Raw genomic sequence first — 18,724 nt, 5'->3', positions numbered from 1 at the left:
TTCTCTGGTATCATGCATGAATAATGCTGCGTGTCTGTAATTGAGGTCACGGTCACGTGACTTCTGTAGCGGCCAGCAGCAGCATTTTGGGTGTGTGGGAGGGGGCTCAGCGATGTGGGGAGTGGGGCGGTGCTTATCTGGGGGAGGGGAGGCTCCCCGGCTCCCATTGTCATGTCCCTGCAGCTCCTAGGCAGATGGGCCAGAGGCTCCGCACTCTGCCCACACCTGCAGGCGCCGTCCCTGTAGCTCCCATTGGCTGCAGTTCCTGGCCAATGGGAGCTGCGGAGCCGGCGCAGGTGGTGGGGGCAGCACATGGAGCCCCCCCCAGCTGCCACTCCCTCTTGGAGCTGCAGGGACATGCTGGTTGCAGCCGGGTAGGGAGCCTGCCAGCCCCATCAATTCCCCTCCCCCAGCACCATCAGGGGTCCCAGGCCATGCGCCATCACATGCCAGTGCCAGCGGGGGTCCCGAGTCATGCAGCCCGCTGCCCAAGTTTTAGTTAGGGTTCATAGCAAAAGTTATGGACCGGTCATAGGCCATGAATTTTTGTTTACTGCCCGTGACTGGTCCATGACTTTTACTAAAAATACCCCTGACTAAAATATAGCCTTATGCATGAAGGTGCATGTGTCCTCCATGTGTTGTTACCTGACATGCACTGTGCATGAGAGGTCACGCTGTGGGGCAGGGCAGGGACAACCAAGGGGATGCCTTTATTCTGGAGATGCATCACTGACACCTTCTTGTAAAATTTTTTTTTAGTTTTTTTTTAAAAGTACTTTAACAGTGTGGCACTGACCCTTGTTATCTGTAATGGCACCTTGTTTTTCTTTGGTTTTGTTTTTTATCTAAAAAGAGAGCTGAAATTTTTCAAGGATGCTGATCATATATGTGCACTTTGCTTACCTAGGGCTGTTCTGGTCTTTTGAGTAAATAGGTACCTGAGCATTTTAATTTGCCTTCTCTTTATTGCAACTTCCACAAAACGAAAAATGTGCATTACGTAACTACATATCTGATAAACTGTGGCTCTTTATTAGGTTATTAATACAATTAAGCTATACAATTTTGGCCCTTAGAGAGTTATGCATGAGTAGAATTGGACTACTTTTCCCCTATTTTCCAGCCTGGCTGAAATGTCTTGTAAATAAGGTTTTAGAAAGGAAACACTAATTCTTCTGTCATCTTTACTTTACTGAAATAAACCTGCACACCAGAGTATTTCTCTAAGACAAGTTGATCACTTTGATTTTAAATCTAGTGGTGTGACTGTTTTATCTTTTTTAGATGATTTCCATAGCAGAGAATTTTAAAACACTAAACTAAACTGTGCAGCGAGATGGAACATCTCCAGATTTGGCAATGCTATAGATTCATTCAGTTGTCTGAAATCGCTTTACCTCTGTACAGTATTGGAAATGAAAAAATAACACATCATCTGAACAGTCTTATTTCTCCCAAGTTATCTTTAAATTCTGGGCATTTAGGTTTAAATTAAAAATAAATAAATAAATAAACCCTCCATATCCTGGCCATTTTCCCTTGGCTCAGTACACAAACTGTAGAATTGAAATTATTCTATAATTTAAAATGAAAGAATGTTTTTAAAAATATTTCTCTTCTGTTTGTCTTCCTGTTTTTTTCTATCACAAGTAGAGCTAAAAGAAGCATTTGTTATAGATAGAATACGCTGGCAAAATTAGTTTATTGGAATCAATAATAAAAAGGGGATACATTCCTAACCAGTATTATTCTAACAGAGTAGCTCAACCAGCTGCACATAAAAGCATTTGGTGAGCCAATTGAAGACTTTGTACTTTGCATGAACTCATAGAAATTCAAACTGGAAAGGCTTATGTAACCTGCCCATACTGCTACCAGTATAGGATTGGACCAGGCAAGCCATGAAAACTGAAGTTTAATAAGTTCTATAGTGAATCTGGAAGCTTTTGTAACTCCCCAGTCTAACTAAAAGATGGAAGCATTTTTAAGTCACCTTTAGAGAGTATCATTTTTAGCTTTAACCCTTCCTTAGTAGCATATCTACCTAATCAGTTATTTAGCCCCTGCCTACTTCCATATGTATACGAAATTGCCACTGATGATATTCTCATTATTCAGTACATACAGTGATTGTATTTCCATCAACTGATACTCTCAGGTGCCAGAAGCTGGTTAATGATCTCAGAGGGAGGTAGTGTCTTTTGTAATGATATATAGCACTGGTCCTTCAATAAGTGCTAAATTGTTACATAACGTTATCTTGTGGGTTGATAGGGCACTAGTGATAGCATTAATTATGAAATTTAAAGTGATCTGATGCGATTAAAGATGATTTGCTTTGCAGAATAAGTAGCAGATCATTTCTGTGAAGCTCTTAGCCCTGGTCTACACTAGGACTTTAGGTCGAATTTAGCAGCATTAAATCGATGTAAACCTGCACCCGTCCACACGATGAAGCCCTTTATTTCGACTTAAAGGGCTCTTAAAATCGATTTCCTTACTCCACCCCTGACAAGTGGATTAGCGCTTAAATCGGCCTTGCCGGCTCGAATTTGCGGTACTGTGGACACAATTCGACTGTATTGGCCTCCGGGAGCTATCCCAGAATGCTCCATTGTGACCACTCTGGACAGCACTCTCAACTCAGATGCGTGATTGTTTGCCGTTGCTCTGATGCAGAGAGGGGCAACTGAGGACACGGCTTACAGGGTTGGCTTCAGGGAGCTAAAATCAACAAAGGGGGTGGCTTTACATCAAGGAGTATTTCAGGCAGGACTTCACAGAGGGTTCCAGTAAGAAATGGTGCACCTAAGTTATTGTTCTTACTGGAACAAGGAGGTTAGCCTGGCCTGTGATTGATACATGGCTAGATTTACCTTGCTGCACCGTCTCTGTGAGTGACTGCAGTGTGACCTAGAGGAATGAGTCCCCTAGACGGGGGAGGGGGGAAAGCAAATGAATACAAAGCAAATCTGGTCTATTTCTTGTTTTGATCCACTCCATCTATCTTTTACATCTTTGGCTGGCAGCAGACGGTGCAGAAGGACTGCATGCCATCCACATCTCATGGCTGCTCGGCAGAAGATGGTACAGTACGACTGCTAGCCATCTTCATCTCTTGCCTGCCCGGCAGAAGATGGTACAGTACGACTGCTAGCAATCCGTATTGCCTGCCTGCTCACCATAAGACGGTTCAATAGGACTGACTGCAGGACTAAAGAGAATGACCTGATCAAGTCACTCCAAATTTAGTCCCTGCGCCCATGTCTGCCCAGGCGCTCCCAGCCGACGTGGCCAGGAGCACCTCGGACACGACGAGAACGGCTACCAGTCGTACTGCACCGTCTGCTGCCAGAAGGCAATGGGTTGCTGCTACTGTGTAGCAATGCCGTACCGCGTCTGCCAGGAGACATAGGGTGACGGTTACCTGAGCGGGCTCCATGCTTGCCGTGGTGTGGCGTCTGCATGGGTAACCCAGGAAAAAAGGAGCAAAACGATTGTCTGCCCTTGCTTTCACGGAGGGAGGGAGGGAAGGGGGGCCTGACAACATGTACCCAGAACCACCCGTGACAGTGTTTTAGCCCCATCAGGCATTGGGATCTCAACCCAGAATTCCAATGGGCAGTGGAGACTGCGGGAACTGTGGGATAGCTACCCACAGTGCAACGCTCCGGAAGTCGACTCTAGCCTCAGTACTGTGGAAGCGCTCCGCCGAGTTAATGCACTTAATGCACTAGAGCATTTTCTGTGGGGACACACACACTCGAATATATAAAACCGACTTCTATAAATTCGACCTTATTCCGTAGTGTAGACATACCCATAGAACAGGTATGTACAACATGCATCCTAACTCTGTCCTGTGTCAATGCTAGCTTCAGAAAAAAGCCTTTTTATGCAGCTTTACTTTGACCGAGAAACATTTTGGGGCAGCTAAGGTGAAAACTACTGTTTTTAATTGATCAGTATATTTTACAAGTGAATGTCTAAACCTAGAGTATTAATATTATACAAAATTACATAAAGGCTTAAATGAGCTAACTAAAGGTATTATAGTACATATGGAATAATAAAAGTTACAAAATTTAGACAGACATATTAGGTCACATCGCCCATCTCCATTCCAGTGCAAGATTTTACCAAGCAATATGTAAGCAAACAATCTTGTTAATAGCCAAAGTAGCTTGTAATGTGTTCTAGAGGTTGAACACCCAAAAAAATGGGTTTCTATGCACAAATCATAATTAAAAGACTTTCTAGTGTCTTTCATACAATGCAAAAGATCAGCAGAGTATTTCCAGTTAATTATTCATAGATAGTCCCTTTGTCCCTTTTAATTTTGTTCTGAGTGTTCTAAACTGCAGATTTAAGCAGGAAATAAACTTACAGAGGGCACAGTTTGAAGTTATCACATCCAGCAGCTTCTCGTGTGAATTGTCGAAAGCAATCTGCAAGGAGGCTAGTTTGGCATACAGATTTTGTGGTGAAACAGTATAGGAAAGGAAGTGCTACTGCCAACTCTCACCACCATATGCTTGTTTTAATATAGTATACAGAGAGTGTGGAGACAGCAGCTGCTAAAGGGGAAAGTGGACACTTGCTAGCAGATTTAAAAATCTTTCTGCATCATTCATTGTCTGTCAAAACCGGATGAAGGATAGGAGACACTGGATGTGGTTTAATTAGGCTGCAGATTTATTATTAAATGTGGAGGCATACCCAGCAGATAAGTGTACAGTGCAGGTACATCCATAATAATTTCAGTATCCACCTGAGGTGCTTCTGTCAGCCCCCCACCCCACCTGTCTATTCTGGTCCCCAGCGAACCTGCTGCTGGGACCTTACCATCCCCACTCCCCTTGAATGAGGATTAAGGTGGGCTATAAAGGGTGGGGGGGTTGTTGGCTTCCTGCCATGCCAGTCATAGGAACCCCCCTGTTTCCGCTCCTTTAACAAACACCTCCTTTAAATCCTTTACCAAACCATTTATCTGATCTCTGGATCCCTTCCTTACAGAGTACCGGCACTGGACATCCACCCCACTCTTACATAATGAGTTGCAACATAATAGTCTAACTCTCATTCCATGCTCAGCTTGTCTAAGGCCCCTCCGAACCTGGTGTGTGGAAGGTGAATCCCCCCCACATACACACACGCTGCCTTGGCCAGGGAGGGATATATTCCTTCCCAGGTGCCATAGAAAGGAGTGTCTAGCAGATCCTGACCAAACCTGGTATTTCATCTCTTTCAAGGGTGGGTGCTGCTCCGCTTGGTCCAAGTGAAAGAAGGCTTCTCCTGCCTGACGTACACCTGTATCCTCTCCCCTCTCTTCTAGTCACCTGGGGGGATGAGTCACGTTCATGCCTCTGTGCTCTTAAAGAGGTATACCCCTTCCACCGGAAACTCAAACCATGGCCCCTCTGCTTAAGGAGCGGTCATTTTCATGCTACCAGTAATATTTTTCTTGTTTACCTGTTTACATTCTAAACAAGCTGTTAACTAAAATCAAACCTGATTTCAGATCCCCAGCCCATTCCCATACCCTAACTTCCTCCCAGACCCTGCATCCCAATCTTGAGCCCTGTCCCACACCGTTACTCCCACCCAGACCCTGCTCCCACACCCTAACTCCCACCCAGACTCTGCTCCCCCCAGCCCTGAGCCCCCAGAGGAGAATGCAGGGGAAAAAAAAGAAAAACAAGGGTCAGGGGGTGGGGGGAGATAAGAGGGAATGCTTCCCCTGTTGGGGGGGGGGAGCTAAAATGAAGCTGAGCACAGGGCCCCACTAACTCTAAATCCACCACTGATGTGGACATATTTCTGAATGCAGCAAAGCACTTAAGCAGACTTTTGATTCAGCAAAGCACTTGAGCAAATCATTAAGTCCCATTGAAGACAATGACTTCAATTCTTTGCTGAATCAGGGCCTAAGTGTAAGTTTATTTCAAATATTGCAAAACATTGCGAATCAAAATTGTGAAAGGATTTTCCCCACTTCTAGTCCCTATGGATTTAATGCATCAACTTTAGTGATTTCATTGGAGTTTTGCCTGCTTATGTGAAGGCTGAATTTGACTTGATAGCTTTGTTGAGTGCAAGATGGTTGAAGACCTCAATAGTCTTCAGCTAATAAACTTGACCACTAAAGTCTTTTGGAGCAGTATTAATGACAGAACTATTATTTTTTTAGCTTTATTTCAGCTGATACTCAGTATTGTTTCTAATGTTTTCTTTTGTACTTTTTTTTTTTTTACCTTAGCAAGGGAGGATCAATATTTTCCAATAAAAGCATTTCTTCTAAGGGTAGTACCATTCAGAATTGCTAGAGTTGCTGGGTTAGTATAATTGTCATAACTTAACCTTCTTTTTTTCCCATATAAAGCATTTACAGTCTGAAGTAGCAGACTGAAATACTGTAGTAACTCATAGATATTTAGAAGTACTTAACTATTGATACAGACATTATATTCATGGATCCCTGGAAATACCATTGGCTATTTATTCTTCTGATTAGATGATTTAGTAGATTTATTTTTAAAAACGAAGTAGGTTCAAAATTATAGTGGATGAATGTTACCTTAAAACATCTACCATGCCATGAAAAACAGCAAAGCAACATGATTCAGAGCAATACAATGGGAAAAGGTGGTGGTCTGTTTGTGAACATGTATTGACCCCGAGGAAAATACATTTATTTTTAAGGGCACGTACCATAACCATCATAAAATCTCGAATGGCCAGAGGATAAAAAGGTGGAAGAGAATTACACTGGTTATTTAAAAAGAAAAATGTTGCTCCGTTATCAAATAGATTGCTTTCAGTCTGTTCTAATTGTATAAAACTTCCACTGGCTCTTTAAAATTGGATGAGCTATGACTTTACTCTAAAGGTTTTAGATCTTAACTAGTAGCCTGGGACCTCATTATTTATTGGGCTTGAAAAGTACAGTATACTGCCAAACATGAGAGAGTGAGGGGCTGAAATCTGATGCTTTCTTCCCTTCAGCCACCAGAAAAGGAAGGTGGCCTGCCTCGTCAGGTTGGCAACAAGACAGAATGTGGCCTGTTGGGGTTTGTCCTGCAACTGAAGCAGGATTACCAGCCAGTTCGGAATCTAATCCCAGAGGAGAAACTCTACAAAGTATACACGTTTAACTCCGTAAGAAAGTCAATGAGCACTGTCGTTAAAATGCCAGATGGCAGTTTCCGAATGTACAGCAAAGGTGCTTCTGAAATTGTTCTGAAGAAGTAAGTGTACTGTGTCTATTTGCCTTATTTATTGTGACTTGGAGTGATCCCACAGTACTAAAATATATGGGGATTTTGCCACTGACTTCAGTGAAAATAGGATCAAGCCCTTATTGTCTTGGTTTGAAGTTGGAAACTAACTAATATTTCCAAGTAATAGGCATTAACCTTATTGCAGGAATGTAACATACATTTTAATGTGAATAATCTTTTATCCTTTTTAAAAGTAATTAGTCTTGCACAATTGTCTGGATGGCCAGTGTCGATGGTCATCTTTCCTGTCTTCTATTAGCCGCCAAAGGATACTGCAGCTGGCATTTCTCTGCTCTCTCGTCTCCTCCCTCCCCATTAGATTGTAAACAGATGCACTTTTGAAATGTGCTTTTATCACGTAGGGATATAAATCCAAATGTCCTCTTGTTAGTTGACATGAACATATACCACACATTTGACTTAGCAAGATTTTTTTTTCAATTTGTGTGTAACTTCTTCACTAATTATGGACCTAATGGAAATTACATAGTCTAACTGAAATGTCAGATAAAAGCATCTTAAAATGTGCCCAACAATTGTTAAAATCATAGGTACATTCTCTTACCCATTATTAGAATAATGAATCTGTTTTTGTTTGTGAAGTGCACTAGAAATTAAAACTAACAAAAAAAATAAAGTGTGCTGTTGGATGAAATGAGCAGGTATAATGGAAACCAGTAACCAAACAAATGCAATTCATGTCCTTTTCTTACAGGTGTTCTAGAATCATTAATGCAGCAGGTGAGATTCGTGTCTTCAGACCCCGTGACCGGGATGAGATGGTGAAGAAAGTGATTGAACCCATGGCCTGTGATGGACTGAGAACTATTTGCATTGCATACCGGGACTTCAGCAGCAACCCAGAACCAGACTGGGATAGTGAAAATGACATTTTAACTGACCTGACCTGCATTTGTGTAGTTGGTATTGAAGATCCAGTAAGGCCTGAGGTATGTCACACGTACAAGTTAAAGTGCCTACTATCTGATACTTAAGTGTGAAGTAAAAGAACTGTATTTCCTGAAGTTGTTTATTTTTGTTTAATTTTCTAATTAGTCAAATTGGATGACTCAAAAACTTAGGTGCAGACCCTATAACTGAGAAAATACCTTGATTGTTCAGTTGGCATTATTTAATTATAGCAAAAATAGGGTTATAAGAACTATTGCAAGAAAAAGGTGGCAAGATTTTCGTTTTGTCTCAGTGAGTACTTTAGAGGAAGTCAGATCAGAAAAGCTCCCCTTGTGAACTGTCATCTAGAAAATAAGAGAGAAACTTTGCGTTAGGTAATGTGTGAGGGTCCAATATTGAAGTTGTATGAGGAACAGAGATGGGTTGCCTTTGAGAAAATAAGTTGCAGGCATAAGTATGAATTGATATTTGCTTTCAACATAGAATAAATCTGCTCTGGAGGAAGTTCTGTTTTCTGTAACAATAATTAACAGCTCTTTGTTACTTTGGCACATCGGTGACTGTACTATAGTTGCAAATTCTGGGTTGCCAGATGGCAAGTTGTTTTTAATGTTATGTTTGGATGAGGGCAACATTTTTCAAGTGTCTTTTCCAGGGAGAGGTTAGCAACTGAAGGGTTAAAAATCCAAACCTAAAATTCACAGATGTTATTCTGCCACCATATGTAAAAAGTTGGTTAGAATCTTCACTCCTGTTGAAATCAATATTAGTGTTGCACGTGTGAAGTGTCTGCAGAATTATACTTTGTCTTTGGCTGATTGTAGCCTTTATTTGAAAACTTAAAAAGAAAATGACTTTTTATATAAAAATAAAATAATAGAACACAGTAAGAAATAGAGGCGCTCTGATGTCATGATAATGAGAACAGTGTTCACTCCCATTAAGACTACAATGTAGGGGATAGGTTAGGGGATGGTTGGTTTGTATCTGATATATTTATATAGTGCTTGATTATTAATCATTAAAACCAATGGGGGGGAATTATTCCCATTTTACAGTTGAGGAAACCGTATAACACAGAGGATAAAGCCAAGATAAATTAGAAATGCTAGGAGTAAAAATAAGGAATTCCCAGCTCCAAGTCGCATGCTCAGTCCATTAGATCACACTACTTCTGTGGTCTAGAACTAATAACTATAATTCACTTTGGAACCTGACCATCCATTGATAATGTTGTTACCGTTTACAAAGGCAGTGAGATTTTGTGTTGAAGGCAGTGGCAGTCTGGTGGCAATCTCTCTCCTTCCTGCCCTTACATCCCATTTAATTTGCACGATAGATCTTTTTAAGTAGGTTTTTTTAATCATTCTGTTTGAATCCTCCTTGCCTGGATATCAGGTTGGCCGCAACGTTGTACATTTTAGGAAATACTGTGGGGTTTTTTTTAATAGAACATCAAATGTACACATTAGGCTGCTCTGAAGGAGTATGTGTGAGTCTTATGTTTCCCTGAATGCTGTAATAAAGCCAGTATTTTATATTTCTAACTATAGTAATGCTGTAGAAAAACCCTCTCTGTGATAAATTCCCTATTTCTGCAGCCATGTGATAAGCTACTCACTCATGTGATAAAGAACATTTATTTTATCCATCACCACCTGCACTCTGGCCACTAATCCTTCTGTCCCCAAACCAAACCTGAGATTCCAACTTAAAACAACTTTGATTTTAAAACCAAAACCTTCCTGGTGTGTCATAAAATGTGGATTAGGTAGAAGCAAGAAGTCAAAATGGCATTTCTGACAGTTTAATGAGTTTTATTCGGTTTGGGATGACCTGCATGACTCATTTATAGTTAATGCAGGAATCCTGAAAGTCATACATTTAAAACCTTTATACCATGGCTACTAACATGTGTATTCTATTTATAATCTTGGGTTCTAATCACTTCAAAATCTTATGAATCCCTGAGGGGAAAAAACAAAAAACCCACCTTATTTATGGAGTGCAAATAATGAAAATTATTCATATGCCCTACTTCAGATAATGAGATTCTGTGTTCTGGAAGATCAGCTTCTGCTTAGCTGAAATGTTAAATCCTGATATAGTTGGCCGCATTGGGATTAGAACTTGCATATGTAGGTGCATTGATTCACCATGCTTCTTGCATATGCAGTATCATCTGTACTTCAATTCAACTGAAAAGTTTGTTTTCAGATGTTTCTTAGTGGCTTTAAGCACAGGTTTATTTCCATGAAGAATATGCATAATTTCACTTCTTTCATTACAATTCTGTTACAATTCTGTATATTTTGTTATTTTTACAATTGTAAAAAAACTGTAGTCTCTCTAGGGGTCCCAGCTTTCCCCTCACTGATCTACTTCAAAGTGTCTGCAGCTAGACCAGTTCATAAACTCTTAACTTATATTGAGTCTATCAGCCCCTAAACCTCAGGGCTTATGGTCTCCTTTTGTCTCCTTGTTTTTCAGAGGCAGCCTGTCATGGGGCTGTGGTCCTGCTATCTCAGGCCTTTTTGTCTCCCTCCTTTATAGCTGGGCTTGTTTTCTTTATTGGTCACAGCTGTGGTTGCGTGTCTCCACGACTGGCAATCCTGGCAGCTGCTCAGAGGTGTGATCAGTCTTCCTCTGCCTTCTGCCTGTGCTCAGCCTAGGGTTTATAAATCCCATTACCCCACCCCAGAAAAGATTCTGGCAGCACATCTGCCTGCGAGTGTGTAGTCCTCATCTTCCCTAGTAGTCCTGGCAGAATCGAATCCAAAATGACTAAATATCTTAAGTGAAATCTGTGTTCCACTGAAACACAGATCTTCCTTTTTCTTGGCAAAACAAGCTGCCTCCCCTGGAGTTAATAACCATAAATTAGATGTCAGACACCGTCCCATAGATGTTACTTCTAATACGAATAATTTTTTAAAATCAAAATATATAGGTTGGATTGTCAACTGTCATGAATTGGCATAATTCTATTTAAGTCAACGGAGCTACGCCAGTTTATACCTGCTAACCATCTGGCGCTATTTTCTAATGACTCACTGAAAGATCTCTGATGTAAATAAAGGGGAGCTTTGCCAGTCCTCAAATTCATTTGCCCCATCCCTTCTTCCACGTAGCTTAAATATTTTCCATGTTGTTTAAATATTCTTTCAAGGTTTTTTGTCCCTTTTTTGTAGGCATGCTGACTTCATGGTAATTCCACCAGACACCTTTATGGCCAAAGGTGATAAAATTGCTTGGAACTCACTTCTGTCCATTGTTTTCTGTGCCCTCTAGTGTTAAGAGGTTTGGATGTTGCAACGAGACTGCAGTTTACCTATGCCTAGCTAATATTTTGTTAGCTTATCTTTCTTTCTCAGAGTCAGACAAAAGCAAAGGCAATTCCTTGTCCGACTGTGTGACTAAATCTGAATTCAGTGTTTGTGGGATGCTTTCTTTTCGTATTTCTGCAAGTGCTGAAGTAGTGTCAAACAACTCTGGCTTTGATGAATTGTTTATTGATGTTCCCTTGGGGTACTTGTTTATTATAAGATACGAATGGGTACACTCGTTATATTGATGATGCAGGACCTCATTACTGAAAAAAGCCCATAAAGAAACAGTAGGTAATTATCAAAGTGATATATTACATTTTTTTTTCATTCCATTATAGTTTTGGCAGCTTTTAGATGAAATGCATTGCAGTCAACATTCGACGTATAGTGCCGGTCACCAAATTGCTTATTCATTGTATAATGAATTGGAGTTGAGTTTCTGATTTTAATTACTGTGGCTAAGCATCTATAGCAAGCTAAAACTTTACTTAAAAATATTGCTCATTATCCGTATTATTGCTGACTTTGGAAACCATAATTTCATTGTTTAGTGGTATATTTAGTTGGCACTGTAGTGCAGAGCTCATTTCACCAACTTAAAAATGATTTACATTTCCTAAAATATCTCCCTTGCACCATTCTGTTAAGAGAAGTGTGCTCCCCAGGATGGTGTTTGTTGAAAATCTTTATGTGCCTGCTCCAGAAAATTACTATGACCACTTTTTATTTAACTGAGAGCAGAGGTTAATTCCCTTTATGCAATTAAAAGATAGGGATAAAAATAGTGTAAAGTAGTCTATGTACTGCTTGATCTTCTGAATTCAGACTGTGACTTTCCACTGGTCCCCAAAATTTCATAGGGTTTTGGTTTTAAAGGTTTTGTTTTAGCCCATTTCTATAATGCCAATAAAATCATATAGCCTTTGTGATAGGCTCCAGGGTTATTGCACTTAAATTAAAAATAGGAGACAACAATGTATATTTTCATAAAGAATTTTTAAACATTACAGTGGTTCTGTGCATGAGTGTTACTCATTACCAAAGTGCCCTTAATGTGCATATTAGAAATTGATTTAAATTGTTTTTTTTTCCCTTTAGAATGGGAAATTTTGGGCAATTCTGTTTACAGTTGAATTGCAAAAAAAGAATGGTTACCTTACGTTACTGGTGGCTCCTCGAGGTGTTCTGTTCAGGTGGATCCCACTCTTGGTGTGCATGTGCTCCATGCACACAAGCTTGAAATCTTTTAATCAGCAGTGTCTATGGATGCATATGCCATGCAGAGCCTCGAGGGCATAAAAGTGGTCCCATAAAAGTGGTCCTAGCTGCCACTCAGAATATTGAATAAAAATACTCTGTTGCAGTAGGGAAGGAGGCAGATTGTGAATAAGGCTGGTTGTGAATTTTTTGATTAAATGGTTTTTTGTCAGAAAATGCCAATTTATCAAACCCAGAAATTTTCGTGGGAAAAGTTCTGTTTCAATGAATTTCCTGTTGAATTTTTTTTTGAAAAAAGTTTGAAATTGACATTGAACAGTTCAATTTTTTTATTTGAAATTACTTTTCAGTTTGAAATTTAAGTTAACTTATAACCAAAAAAAAGAGAGGTTTAAAATTAAAAAAAATTCACAATTATAGAAACAAAATATTTTGAATTGATCAAATGCAAATATTTTTACAGATTTTTCAGTTCATGAAAATGTCAAGATTTTTGACTTTTCAGAATTCTGATTTTACCACTCCCAAGAAGAAATACGTCTTGAAAAAAAGGAGCTGATCTTGCCTCTCCTTGCCTGTTTATTAAATACATTGCTGTGCTATGACCTGTGTGGTTTTTCCTTATAAGAGAGGTAGGAAAAATTTGCACATCAGACTTATTGCTCCGAGTTCCAAAACATTTATCTCTAAATGGGAGTATGAAGGGGGACACAGCCTGAGAGTCTGAAAATGATCCAGATGTGCTTCCTAGAGGCATCTATTATCGAAGTCTTGCTGAAGGATGGGGAAATGAAAGGTATGCTGTGACAAGCATTTCGTGCATCATTCCACCAGAGAAGAGGAGATAGGACTTGTTCAGGATCCGTTACCTGCAAATTCAGCCACCTCTGAAAGGGTTTGAGGTGAAGTTTGGCATATGGTATTCTGAAAATACATGACACCACGGGTCCCAGTAACATAAGACAGACTTGAGTGAGATGACTTTCCCAAAATTGAACAATTGTCGAGGTAAGGGTAAACCTGAACACACTGTCTCCTTAAATGGGCAGCTACCATGCAGAGGCATTTTGTGAATACCCTTTGGGGCAGTAGAGGGACCAAAAAGGAGGACTTTGAATTGTTAACATATATCAGTTACCACAAAATATAAATACTACTTGTGAGTTGGATGCATAGACATATTTACTTGAGCTAAATAAATCATGTCCTTCAAAAGATAATTTCTCCATCACCATCTGGACTTTTTTGGGGATACCAGGCACAACCAACTACGGGGTTCTCTTCATTGTGACACCAGTAGCCACTGATCTTGTGGCTGTGTCAGCACTATCCAGTGCTGCTTGTAAAGTCGTTTCAGCAATTAAAGCATACAGAGAAGATTTAAAGAACTGGGAAACTTAATCCCATTAAAGGTAGTCATACTTGGCTAGAGAAGCCTGGATAGTTGGAGATTCTGACATTTAAACGAGACAAGGAGTCTAGTCTTCCTTCCAAAAAGAGCCAACTTTTTTGGTTCCTTATCTTCTGTGGCGGACTTCGGTGGAGCAGGATGTCTTGACTTTTCATTTGTAGCCATAACCAATAATCCTGGAACTGGGTGAATATAGAAGTACTCAAAACCTTTTTTGAGGAACTTGTTATCGACAGTCCACTTGCTTTGATGTAACAGAGATGGAAGGTGGGGTCTGCCAAAGATTGTTGGTTGGGTCTAGAATCCCGCCATTAATAGGCATTGCTAAACATAACTGGGTATAAGATATCCAACAGTTTGTATGATTTTTTTTCCTGGATTATTTCTAGTGGTATTTCTAGGATTTCAGCCATCCTTTTAAGGAGCTTTGAAGCTTTAAAATCACCCATCATAAATGGCACTGATGAAGTGACAGCTTCATCTGCTGAAGATGAAGAAAATTCCAAAGGAGTCAAAGGATCTCTCTGATAATAAAATTATCACCCCCTCACTTTGTATTTCTTGGCCCTGTGTCCACACATCTTCCCTTTGGGACTACTGAACCATTCTTTGAGGTTCACTGGTAGAGGAGATTTACCCATAGACATAGGGCGACTGATACTACCATGGGCAGAATGCTGTGAATGAAACCTATAAGGGTACGGCATGAGGCATCAAAGAGGGGACTGAGGGGAACTGTGACCCATACCCCAGGCTGCCACGCCTGGAGAAAAGAGCTGGGTCCAGCCCTGTGGGACAGGAGCTGCTGCTGCAGGGTGAGTGTGGGCTGGGCTCACTCTCCAGGGTGCTCCCTTCCTTCCCCCCATGTGTCTCCCCTCCTCACCGGTCAGAGCTAGGATTGTGCTGCCACGGCAGAGGTGCTGCTGCAGGTTGGTGACAGTTTAGTATAGAGCACACATTGAGTCAGGAGAGTGGGATCCACGTGGACAGATACCTGAAGAAGAACTTTATATACAGTGATGTAAGCACCATGTTCTGGTGGTCTGTTGGGATGGTCTGTGATAATCACTGTTGCTTTATGTCACTATTTGCCGTTCGCTCAGGCTACTTTAATATGAGCTAATGATCTGACATGCTTTAATTCTGATCAGTGGAGGCCAAGCTGTCATGACCAGGATGAGTGTGGTCAGACCTAGTGGTTGAAACAGGAGTTGAGAGTCAAGCCGAGTCTATCACATTTTACTATGTATTTTATATTATAGTGAATTATAAGTCCAATAATATTTTTATATACATGCAGATTTATGTGTCTTATTAACATATTGTTAAGAAAATAGCATTTTAAGTTAGTTTAACCATTTTTAGGATTCTATTATTGAACGATGAACCCAAGGAATGGATTTGACAGTTATTTTTTCAATGATCTGAAAACTCTCATTTAATGTGACTGTTGTTAGTGTGTTTAGTGGTGCTAACAATAAGGAGGTCAACTCTGAAGTCTATTTAATAGATCAAAGAAAATGAAGTCAGAAAAACATTTTATTTCCAAACAATTATTTAACTAATTAATTGAATCCCTCACAATTAAATGTTGATATGGAAAATGTTACAACACATGTTCATTTCAAAACATTCAGTAAAATTTACGCCCTTTCAAAATTTCACCAAGAATTTGCCAAAAAACTTCAGATGAGTCTAGGCTCGTATTTTTTCCAATCCTTTTTTTTAATATAGTACTAAAACAATGGAGTAATGAGTCATTTAAAATTGTATTCAAATTACTAAAAACTCTCAGAAGTCCATAACTTATGGTAAAACAAAAGTTGCCAAAATGTCTTGGAACAGAGTATTTCAGGAAAATAAAACTGCAAAAAACATGTTCTTCTGGGATAGCTCCTTAAGAAGGAAATAGCTGACTTTTAGTTAAAGGGTAGTTAGGTGACAGAATTTGCCATTACAGCCCCAAATTGCCATTGTTTCTAGCAGGGACTCCATTAATTTAGCAGAACAAAACTGACAGTATCATGTAGAAATGTCACTGTCCGTCAAGAAGAGCTCTGTGTAAGCTTGAAAGCATGTCTGTCTCACCACCAGAAGTTGGTCCAATTAAAGATATTACCTCACTCACTGCACCTTAAAGCATTTTAGAGGAAAAAACAGAAGAGCGAAGAATATTACTATAAATGTGTCTTTTAATTAGCTTAATCTTGGTGGAAGTCATGATTTATCCTGCAAGAAATGGCAAGTCATGGAGCTGTGATAAAATTAATGAAAAGTCATAACTCTGACAACTTGTTCAGGTATTTGTTTTAACATTAAATAACATTTTAGAGGGAAAGCCTCATTTCCTCTTTTCCTAAGATGCTTCTGGGAGTTAGCATAAGTGAAAATACAGCCTTTTCTACTTTCACAAACCTAACCTCATGGATTGCTACAGTGATGCTTAATGTCTGCTGTGCCAAAGGTGTCCCACTGACACCTTTCTTGGAGGGTTTGAGAATTGTGCCTATTATGAATATGTACATCTCTATCAGATTTATTTTTAAAAAAGCCCACAGCTAATGTAAAAAGCCTGCTTGTGGTTGCATTACCCTCAATAATAAATAGAAATTGTTTGGATGAATTCAGCAGCAATAAAACCAGTTATTGATTAGCTTTGTCTTTCTCTCTTGCCTGAGAGCTAGTAGGCAGGGACCTTGTTCTGAGTGTTGTATACTCCTATATGTAGGTTCACCCATTCAAAAATTCTCTTATTTACCCATACTGGTTAATTCTCACACACTTCTATATCTTCACCCCAAGCTGTGCTGTACATCTTTTATGTTGGGTTAGGTTTTGTACTTGATGTTACATTTGGAAATATTCAAGAAGGCAAGCAACTAAAGCAGCATCTTGTACCTGTAGAGATCTGTCTCTGAATTTTGAGACAACCTCCCTGAGCCAGGGTTAATTAATCTTGTTCACACGTCAATCACTCATCCATTTGCCAACTTGCACCCACTATCTTTTACATCACATCTCAGTTTGGCCCATTGGTTGTCAGCAGATTCAGATAGAGATTGCTGCATCAGGCTACTTTAAGCTTATATCCAGAAAGCTTTCTCTGCATTCATAGATGCTAGAAGCTTGATTCTTTGTAAATGTAAGCTTAGGTTCTGTGGAAACAGCTTGGAGATGTGTCTGTTTCTACTGCCCACTCAGTCTGCCAATGTAGTCTCTTACCTACATAAATAAAAAAGAAAATATGAGCAATATTTTGAGTATAGTTGCTCTACACAGAGTTAAACTAGACACTGCCCACCAGCTGTCTAAAAATAAGAATAGGATTATATCTTTTCTTAGATATTATTTTGATGTGCATATGAAACTAGGTTCTGCCTCCATGAACTTGCTTAATAGAACTGGCATTGCAAATAGAAGCCTTCATTTTCTCTTCTTGACACTGGGACTATCATTTTCCTCTTTTGTGCCCCATATTCTACTTCTGGCTTCCAAACTGTCATCTCAATCTCTCAAATCCTGTAAGTGAGGGAGTCATGTTGTTCAAAACTGCTGCTAAGGTCATTTTAAATTTACAAGCAGGACATATGCAGAATAACAAAATCTGGCAACTCAGTCAATCACTTGGGAGCCACCTACGCAAGTTGCAGATTGCTTATGAGCTTAATTGGTGCTATTTTCCAGTGCTACCACATCTTCAGGTTGACCAAAAGAGGTTTCCAGACCAGACTCACAGCGGGAGGTGGGAATGCTACTTGTAGGTCATAGATACATAGGTCATAGGCAGATAAACTTCTGTCCATTGTTCATTCTTTTTTTCTTGCCTGTTAATGCTGTTACATTATTTGTACTGACTTTGAGCCATTCTGTAAACGGCAGATATTCTTGACCTATCCTGAAGGTGGAGTAGTTTACTTAGGGCCCATGAAAAGCTCAGATTTATTACTCTTATAGCCCAGCTTTTATTTTAGTGATCTGCATTTGGCTCACCTAGTTACGACCTCTGGTTTACCAGGTAAATGGAAGAGAGAAGAACAGCACAAATGACCACATGAGCTGTCTCATGCCAAGTGAGCATCTGTCTGAATTGCTTTAGAAGCATTAGGCTCATTTCTAATTCTACCACGTTAGTGAATGTTGTTACTTTTTTGGAAGGAAAAACGTCTTTGTAATGATGCAAATGTCAGTGTGTCCCATACTTGCTGCTACACAGGAAGGTGAAAACCCTTGCAATGCATGTAACCAATTGTGCAATGTTGAACGTGATGGAAAAATTCCTTCCCAGCCCCTTTTGTTATCGGTTTATGTCCTGAAGCATGAGATTGGACTATCCTCTTAGTTTACATTGACTTCTAGGATGTTCTTATTTCTATAGTAAAGTTAGAGCATAGCAAATAACATTGGATTTTCAATGATAAATAGTAATGCAGGTACATAAGAACATAAGAATGGCCATACTGGGTCAGACCAAAGGTCCATCCATTCCAGTATCTTGTCTACCGACAGTGGCCAATGCCAGGTGCCCCAGAGGGAGTGAACCTAACAGGTAATGATTAAGTGATCTCTCTCCT

At 39.9% G+C, this 18,724-nt stretch overlaps 1 protein-coding gene across 8 annotated transcripts in view; it reads left to right on the top strand.

The window, feature by feature from the left end:
* The window catches only part of ATP2B2 (ATPase plasma membrane Ca2+ transporting 2), a 422,382-nt gene that overhangs the window by 330,627 nt on the left and 73,031 nt on the right, over window positions 1-18,724 (top strand). For all 8 annotated transcript variants that reach the window (XM_078853700.1, XM_073352327.2, XM_073352326.2 and 5 more), the window contains 2 exons: window positions 7,009-7,250; window positions 7,999-8,233. In XM_078853700.1, the coding sequence (XP_078709826.1) occupies window positions 7,009-7,250; window positions 7,999-8,233 (477 nt within the window). The remainder of the gene's footprint in view (window positions 1-7,008; window positions 7,251-7,998; window positions 8,234-18,724) is intronic.

This window comes from Lepidochelys kempii, chromosome 7 (assembly GCF_965140285.1).
Source record: "Lepidochelys kempii isolate rLepKem1 chromosome 7, rLepKem1.hap1, whole genome shotgun sequence".
Lineage (NCBI taxonomy): Eukaryota > Metazoa > Chordata > Testudines > Cheloniidae > Lepidochelys > Lepidochelys kempii.
This window is presented reverse-complemented; position numbering and strand designations above follow the sequence as displayed.